At 39.1% G+C, this 9,459-nt stretch overlaps 1 protein-coding gene across 3 annotated transcripts in view; it reads right to left on the bottom strand.

The window, feature by feature from the left end:
- Tbck (TBC1 domain containing kinase) overlaps positions 1–9,459 on the bottom strand; it is a 149,438-nt gene that overhangs the window by 119,832 nt on the left and 20,147 nt on the right. For all 3 annotated transcript variants that reach the window (XM_029474919.1, XM_021157536.2, XM_029474920.1), the window contains exons 4-5: positions 5,534–5,648; positions 3,441–3,514 (exon numbers count right to left, since the gene is read on the bottom strand). In XM_029474919.1, coding sequence (XP_029330779.1) covers positions 3,441–3,514; positions 5,534–5,648 — 189 coding nt within the window. The remainder of the gene's footprint in view (positions 1–3,440; positions 3,515–5,533; positions 5,649–9,459) is intronic.

Below are 9,459 nucleotides of genomic sequence, written 5' to 3'. Positions count from 1 at the left end.
GGAGCTAAAACCATCCAGTGGAAAAAAGACAGCATTTTCAACAAATGATGCTGGCTCAACTGGAGGTTAGCATGCAGAAGAATGCAAATTAATTCATTCTTATGCAAAATTGATTATTCTTAAACAAAGCTTCTGTAAGGCAAAGGTCACTGTCAATAAGACAAAAAGGCAACCAACAAATTGGGAAAAGATCTTTACCAATCCTAAATCCGATAGAGGGCTAATATAAGTTAGACTCCAGAGAAACAAATTACCCCATTTAAAAATGGGGTAAAGAGCTAAACAAAGAATTCTCAAGTGAGGAATACCAAATGGCTGAGAAGCACCTTAAAAAAATTGTCAGCCGGGCGTGGTGGCTCACGCCATTAATGCCAGCACTTGAAAGGCAGAGGCAGGCGGATTTCTGAGTTCGAGGCCAGCCTGGTCTACAAAGTGAGTTCCAGGACAGTCAGGGCTATACAGAGAAACCCTGTCTCGAAAATTCAGGTCACAGCAGATACTGTCGAGGATGTGGAGAAAGAGGAATACTCCTCCATTGCTGGTGGAATTGCAAGCTTGTACAACCACTCTGGAAATCAGTTTGGTGGTTCCTCACAAGGTTGGACATAGTACTACCTAAGGACTCAGCAATATCACTCCTGGGCATATACCCAGAAGATGCTCCAACAGGTAAGAAGGACACATGCTCCACTATGTTCATAGCAGCCTTATTTATAATAGCCAGAAGCTGGAAAGAACCCAGATGTCAGTCAACAGATGAATGGATACAGAAAACGTGGTACTTTTACACAATGGAGTACTACTCAGCTATTAAAAACAATGGATTTATGAAATTCTTAGGCAAATGGATGGATCTGGAGGATATCATCCTGAGTGAGGTAATCCAATCACAAAAAACACACATGATATGCACTCACTGATAAGTGGATATTAGCCCAGAAGCTTGGATTACCCAAGATACAATTCACAAACCACATGAAACTCAAGCAGAAGGAAGACCAAAATGTAGATACTTCCATCCTTCCTAGAAGGGGGAACAAAATACCCATGGAAGGAGTTACAGTGAGAAAGTGTGGAGCAGAGACTAAGGGAATGACCAGCCAGAGACTCCCCCACCTGGGGATCCATTCCATATACCATCACCAAACCCAGACACTACTGTGGATGTCAACAAGTGCTTGCTGACAGGAGCCGATATAGCTGTCCCCTGAGAGGCTCTGCCAGTGCCTGACAAATACAGAGGTTGATGTTCACAGCCATCCATTGGATAGAGCACAGGGTCCTCAATGAAGGAGCTACAGAAAGTACCCAAGGAGTTGAAGCGGTTTACAGCTCCATAGGAAGAATAACAATATGAACCAACCACTACCCCCAGAGCTCCCAGGAACTAAAACCATCATCCAAAGTGTACACATGGTGGGACTCATGGCTCCAGCTACATATGTAGCAGAGGATGGCCTAGTCAGTCATCAATGGGGGGAGAGGCTCTTGGTCCTGTGAAGGCTCTATGCCCCAGTGTAGGGGAATGCCAGGGTCAGGAAGCGGGAATGGGTGGGTTGGTGAGCAGGGGGAGGGGGGAGAAGTTAAGGGGAGGGAGTTTTCGAAGGGAGACCAGGAAAGGGGACAACATTTGAAATGTAAATAAAAGAAAATATCTAATAAAATTAAAAAAAAAAAAGAAATTGATTTAGACCAAATGCAGAAGTAATAGTCACACCTCACACTGCTCTTATGGCAAGTGGTAACAATCACTCAAGGAAGCAGCTTGAGCTTAACTAAGATCTTTAATAATAATAAAAAAAAAGTGTTAGCTATTAGTATAACATTTTTATGTTTATGAATAAAATTGTATTCAACCATTGAACTTCTGTGAAATATTAAGATTATGAATTTGCATAACTTAATAAATAAACCATCCATACAGAAAAGCCACCCATTTAAGAATGAGTTGCTGGAGGACAAGAACTCATAATAGATTTGTGCATAAAATAGGCAGAGCAGAACGTGCTCAATAAGGTTTCCTTACTAACTAAAGTCTCAACAGCCTGGACTATACAGTGAGTTCAAGGCCAGCTTGAGGCATTGGTACTAAGGAACAAACAACTAAAACAGAGAAGAAAGCTAGAGGCCAGGCATGATGGAGCACACCTTTGATCCTAGCACTCTGGAAGCAGAAGCAGGTGAATGGATCTCTGTGAGTTTGAGGCCAGTCTGTTCTACACAGTGAGTCCCATGGCACTCAGGGCTATATTGAGCAAACCTATTTCAAAAACCAAAAGGAAAAAAAAAAAAGGAAAAAAATCTACAATCTAAGTTTTTAGAATAAAGGAGAATTTTTTTCAAATCTAAAAAGTTTTAAGTAATATTCTGCTTTGACATTGTCTTCATGCCTGCCTATCATGACTCACAGTGCTAGCATGGTAGAACTGAATCTGGGTGCCCAAGGAGAAAACCCTCGGGAATGCTATTAAAAACAGTCTGCCGCAGGTGAGAGAATGTGATGACCAGTTCTAGGGTAGGGAACAATGTGCCAACTGTGGTTTGCCCATGTTCATCATGGTTCTGAAGTTAAGTAAGAAAAGTCCTGATTGTGAAATATAAGCTTAAGTCTTAGGAATAAAGATCCAAGAGGTCTACTCTTAGACTACTACAAAAATATCAGACATAACAAACTCAGTCACACTAAATGAAAGACAGCATACATAAATAGACAGTAAAATGTTAACATGGAGAAGCTGAAGGACAATCAGCAATTCTTTTCCTTACTTGTGAGGAATAATGTAATTTAAGGAAAAGAGTTACACTAGAGGAATGTCTTAGAGGAAGGAACCATACAATAATAATACAACAGCCTCTATCAGAAACATATCTAAATATAGCATGAAATAAAGTTCCATTCATTTCATGGAGGGCACCGTACATAACAAACAGTTAAATAAATAGACTTCTTTAAACATACTTCTCTCTATAGAGAATTTACCCCATTACCTCCAATGTTCATAATGAGTTAACTTGAATTTAAAAAAACAATTTAATCTTAGAGAATAAGAAATTAAATAAACGTAAAACATTAAATTGAAAGTACAACAAGCACTGTTTTTCAGTCTATAGATGAACACACAGTATCATTAAGAATCTGGTCAACTTTCTTACCATAAGCCACTTAATTCTAAATAAAATGCAACTAATTAAGGAATATCAAAAGGTAAACGTGGCCAATGACTTGTGACTCTTTATGCCTGTTATATTAAAAATCAATTCAGCAATTTCAGGGACACTGGGAAAATAGCCATTGTTTACTTGTCAACAAAGTATCTAAAAATTAAGATGTAGTAAGTAAAGAGGAGCTGTTTTCATGTCAAAAATAACTAACCAGACACACATAATCAAAGTTCACCGAGGTTAAAATAGAATTAAAAATAGAGATAAATAGCCCTTACCCTATTGGGAAATCGACATCATCACCATGGGCTGTCATGTGATAAAGTCCAAATTTAGCCAGTTTAATATGGCCCTACAATGAAAAGAGAAAGTCAGTAAGAAATACCTTAATACAATTGCCTAATAAACTTGTTCATATGTTTTATAAATAAGAGAAATATCATGCAATCCAATATAATGTTTTTAAGGATTTACTTTATGTATATATATGCATGTCTGAGTGTATATCGCAGGATACCCAAAGATATCAGAAGTGTGCATCAGATTCATTGGAAGCGCAGTTGGCGGCAGTCATGTGAGCGGCCTGATGTGGATGCAGGAAACTGGACTAAGGTCCTCTGGACAACAGCACGTATTCTTAACCACAGAGCTGTCTCTCCAGGCACACACATATAATCTGACAGTGTGTAAATACTTGTGGGCACAGACGTCCACATATACTAATATATGTTCAAGTGTCTAGTCAGAGGTTGGACAGCACTTGCTGCTCTTGCACAGGAGCCAGGTTCAGTTACCAGGATTCTCATGGCTGCAAGCAACTCTCCGTAACTCAGTTCCCCAACCCCTGATGCCCTCTTTTGGTCTCTGAGGGCATCACGCTTGAGCGTGGGGCACAAGTAAATGTGCAGGCAAAAACACCCAGAAAGTTTTACAGAAAGGAAAAATAAATGTTTTTTTTTTTAAAGTGTCAAATCAAAATTTCCTTGAACACCTTTGTCATTCACATTAGCAAAGCATCAAGACTTTAAGAAGAAAAAAAAGGTTAAAGTTATCATTTCTTTGAATCTTTGATTATAGCGTTTAATAGAAATTTTGCTAAGGATTTTTTCAAGGGGCTTGAAAAGATCATTAGCTAAAACAGCACTTCTCTTATATTTATGGTTGTGAGCCCAGCTTTTAATGGCCGAGCCATCTCTCCAGTCTGTGAAACAGTAATTCTTAGTGTGAAAATTTTACAGGTAATAAAAGTGAAGGTTTTCAAAAATTTGTTAGATTTCTAGTTATCTTTTTTATTGTCTAAGAACAACAATAACAGTCATTAATGTGAGCTCAATAAAAAGGTAAGCATAAGTTTTATGTCTCCTAAAATGTTCCTTTCAGACTTAGGTTTTCTTTTTGTAAAGCTTATTTGAAATGTAATGTGGTTTGTCTGCTCAGGCATCGCTCTGCATTACAAACTGTACTGAAAACATCCTCGCTGGTTGTGGCAAGGATGCTTCACTGCTATGAATCAGACATTAGTGAGTGTTGCTTTCTCCTTCTGATTTTTTTTTTTTTTTTAATTTTCAAGGCAGGGTTTCTCTGTGTAGCCCTGGCTGTCCTGGAACTCACTCTGTAGACCAGGCTGGCCTCGAACTCAGAAATTCACCTGCCTCTGCCTCCCAAATGCTGGGATTAAAGGTGTGCGCCACCACTGCCCGGCTTCTTTGTGATTTTTTAATCCCATAGAGTAGCCACATTAAATTTTGAGATTCAGAAAATAATTATATAGAAATAATTGTCCCCAAATTACCCAGAAGCTATTCCTATATTTATGGGAAAATTAAATTATGATTATTCCATTTTGCTATCCATTAGTGTAGGGGGTTACTACATCAGATTTCTAGTAGGAAAGAAGTAATCCCACAGAAAGGGGCTAGGTGTGCAGATGGCAGATGAGATCTGTGAAACGGGAAAGGAAGAGTGAAGATATAAAACAACATGGCTGTGCTTATAATAACAGCATTCCACATGAATGGCTGACACTGTTGTCTAAAGGTGTAAGAACTGATGGGCAGGAACAAGCGGGGAGGCTCTCTCTCCATCCTTCCTGTGATCTGTCATGTAGTGGGGATCAGCTCAGTTCACACAAGACACAGCCCGTTGAAAGATAAGTAAACTAAAGCACACAGCTAGAAACTAAGCTGGGGAATAGTAGAGAATAATCCATCAATAGAATTTAAAAATTGTTCTTTCTATCTGCTACATCTATCACTTTCACAGTCTACAAATATTCTGAAAACACATTGTTAGTCTACGTCTGATCAATGCAGAATTTTAGTAGTTTTCATTCTTAGCAATATAAAAGTATCTATCATGAAGTGAAAATTACCTTCCGATCCAACAGGATGTTATGAGGAGACAACGCCCGGTGTACTATGCCATGCTTGTTCAAGTACTGCAAGCCCTCAAGTACTTCATATGCTATGCACAAAACTGTTGAATGACTAAAAAGAAAGCAAACATCAAAGATCAGTTACCAAGCAAATACAGAGTCTGTTTTAAGGAATAAAGTGAGACATAATAAAAAATTCAGACAGTGATGTTTTTACTGTACCTCTTCCACCCGAAGGAAGGGGAACAGGCACAGCTCAAAAACATTCTACATATTTTGGGATTTCCAGATTATAACAAAACAGATGTCATATAGTCTAGGCTACAATAAAGAAAGGCTTTGTTTTCCCTGGGAAAGACTTGAAGTTTGGGTGACTTATAGCAAAATGAGATGCACTTGCCACTGACAGGCTTGGTGTTTTAACAAATTACCAGTTTATTTAAAAACATTTGGGACAAATCAATAAAAGCCATGTACTCTGTACAAACAAAAACAAAACAACTAAGTCCATGAAAATATGATGTATTTTATACTATATAGACATTATATATTTCCATATCACCTTGTGAATCATTCCAGTAATTCATGACTTATCAAACACAAGTTTTAAATCTTCCCCACCCTCTCTATGTCAAGTCTCATAGAGATGCCCATTTTCCTCATCATTTCTCCTACCTCTCTCACCCTGTTTGTCCCTGAGTTTCTTTAATATATACTGAGAAGAACAACAACAACAACAACAAAAAATCATTCAATCCAACCTTCCAATATTATCAGTTAATATTTTAATATGAGGGTTTTTTCTAGCCATGTTTTATTTTTTAAAATTAATATCTGAAAGCAGCCACAAAAAGTATATTTTAAAAGAATTATAAATCTTGAGGCAATAGTAAAGATTAGATGTAATCACTGTTTATTGTTGTTGTTGGTGGTGGTGGATTTTTTTTGAGACTGGGTTTCTCTGTGTAACAAATGGCTCTGTCTGTCCTGGAATTCACTTTGTAAACCAGGCTGATCTTGAACTCAATGCAATCTGCCTACCTCTGGGCGCTGGAATTAAAGACCTGTAAAATCATTAAGAGGTTATAAACAGGACAAAAAGAAATCAAAGGGGAAACAGCAAGCAACTGATGATGACTACTGCACAGCAATTATGTTAAATGCCAAGGCCCAGCCTTGGCCTGAGAGGGGTTCTGAGAGAGCAGTGAGACAAAGGACTCTGGTCAAATCCTGGGTCCACCTCAAGACAGCTTTCCAGACTGCTTTTTCTTTGTTCTGCTCCAGACAGTTCTCCAAGCAGTTTTCTCTTGCTAGTCTAAAAATTCTCTGAATAGCTCATCTCTTGCAGATAAGCCCAGCACATTTTTTTTTTAAACATTGCAAAAGAATTCTGAGATTTTCCTGCCCCAGGTAAGCACAGATGATAACTGGCTGGGACCCCTGAAATGACCATTTCTACCACAGCTGGGCCTAACTTTGCTCTGGGGAAGGTGGACCCTGAATTTAGGAATCTGCCTGCCCTTGTATGCTTAAACAAAACCTTACCTGGGTGAGGTCTCCAAATGTTTTCATCTCCTTCCTTAGTATCATTCTGACAGGCTGGCCCACCAAGCAGCTGCTTTTACTCCTTTAGATTTGTGAAGCCCTCATACGATTCATATTTCATCCTTCGATTTTGCACTATTGATAAATTATGTACATATCTATATATATACATAGATACATATTTTAAAGATTTATTTATTTTATGTATGTGAGTATGCTGTTGCTGTCTTCAAATACACAAGGGCATTGGATCCCATTACAGATGGTTGTGAGCCACCATGTAGTTGCTGGGAATTTAACTCCAGACCTCTAGAAAAGTAGTCAGTGCTCTTAACCTCTGAGACATCTCTCTAGCCCCTGAAATTATATATTTTGGACTCTTGTTTGTTGAGTTCTTTTCCATAGCTTTAGGGGCTGTCCCAAGGTCCCAGCATTTACAATTTTGCTGAGACATTAGACACATCTTCATCTCCCAGACTTGTGCTGTCTCTATCATGGAGTCATTTACATTAATAGGGAGGATATTCCATGAAGGATGAATGTAAACATATGTACATTATTATACAAACAAGTCTTACACCCACAACAGCCATCAATACTCATGGTGGCCCATGCCCTATTGGCCCTGTCTTAGGGCCAGGAGCCATTTCGTTCCACCCCCACAAAGGCCATTCCAGACTCTGAAGTTAGATGTTAGTGGTACTACTTAACCATTCAAAGATAACACTTGTCAGATCTGATAAGCATTAAGATTCAAGTATACTTGGCAAGGGAAAACACTAAAAAAGACATAGGTAATAGGAAAAAGATTGATTAACAAATCAGTGGTTACCATAGGTTTGGGGGACTACACAGGAATATAAGGAGACCTTGAGGCTATTGGAATTGTTCTATATCTTAGTTTTGATGAGACCTTGCTTATCATACTAATATAACTATACATTTACATGGTAAGTGGTAAGATATTAGAATTAGACCTCAATAAAACTTACTTTAAAATAGTAAATGAAATACATTTTCTTTAAAAAATTATTACTAAAACTTGATCCTCTTTCCTAAATCTAAAGTACAAGAAAGAGCAAAAGGTGAAAAAGTTTTAGTCCTCTTTTCTCTTGTCACTGGGTTGACAACCCTCCCCACAAGGCCCATGGGCTAACAGACCCTCATGCCAGGCATGAGCCCTTCCCTGCTGTTGGTGCTGGTAGGTAGTCCTAGGGACCCCCAAGCAACATAGGCTTCATTGTTTCCCTTGATTACTTCTCAGCAGTTGCAGGGAAGCCCCCAGTGCTGAAGAAACAGCACCCTTGGATTGCAGGACTTGGATCATCAAAACTGACCAAACATGAATGTCTCCTTCCTGGGATCTAGCTTTCTTACTACCAGAGAGTCCTATGTCACCTTCCAAAGAAGGGACACAACTAAGGTTCTACCCCAATGTGACACTCCCATGAACCGTAGCAACCTGGGGTACAAGGTCCATGTAAAGGTGCAACTCTGGAGGGCAGTCAACAGCTGTCCAAGTGGACATGAGGACCACTCAATGGGAGGAGAGCCATGTCTAGTGCTGAAACCGTAGCCAAGCTCTAGGACTAGTGAGGCTCTTAGAAGAGAGCCTCCTGCCTCCACCTTGCTACACCAGCCTAGCTCCTCAACCACATTCTAAGCGTTGTCTTTGCACGGAGACATGAGTGTGCTTCTCACTCCACGTAAAAAGATTCTTCTCTCGACAGCAAATGGAAACCATTGCAGAAACTGGATAAAATTCAGAGATGGATGGATTGTGGGAAACTTTTGCCCAATGAACACTTCTACAGCACAGCTCCTGCATCTAGGGCTCAGGGAAGACTACTAAGAAAGGAGATGAAAAGATTCAGAATACCAAGAAAGCTGCTGTAGGACTGACTTAGAAAGGGCTGCATGAATAAGACTTGAACAATGACAATATCAACAGACATGCTAACAAGAAAGGGGGAAATCTCACAGGGTCCCACCCTAGACAAAGAACTACAGGCTGAGAGAAGGAGGTTTAGCCTCTCCCAGAGACTTAGTTACCTAATCTAACACAGCTAGCCCTGAAATCTTATATGCACACATAACAAGAGTGCACTCAGCAGGCTGGATTTACATATTGTGCATATATTTATATGTAACTATAATATTTTTTAAAGAGGCTATCAGTTTTATAGTAGGGGATATGGTAGGGGCTGAAGGGAAGAAAGAAAAGGTAAGAAGTGATGTATAAATATATTTTAATTAAAATGCTCAAAAATTCTAAGTGGAACAAACTTCATTTAAGCATCTCATTTGGTTCTATAAGTTAACTTTAGCTCTTCTTTTTATTCTTGCTCTCTCTCTCTCTCTCTCTCTCTCTCTCTCTC

Source organism: Mus caroli, chromosome 3, assembly GCF_900094665.2.
Source record: "Mus caroli chromosome 3, CAROLI_EIJ_v1.1, whole genome shotgun sequence".
Taxonomy (NCBI): Eukaryota; Metazoa; Chordata; class Mammalia; order Rodentia; family Muridae; genus Mus; species Mus caroli.
Note: the sequence above shows the minus strand (reverse complement) of the source record. Positions and strands in the feature narration are given on the sequence as shown.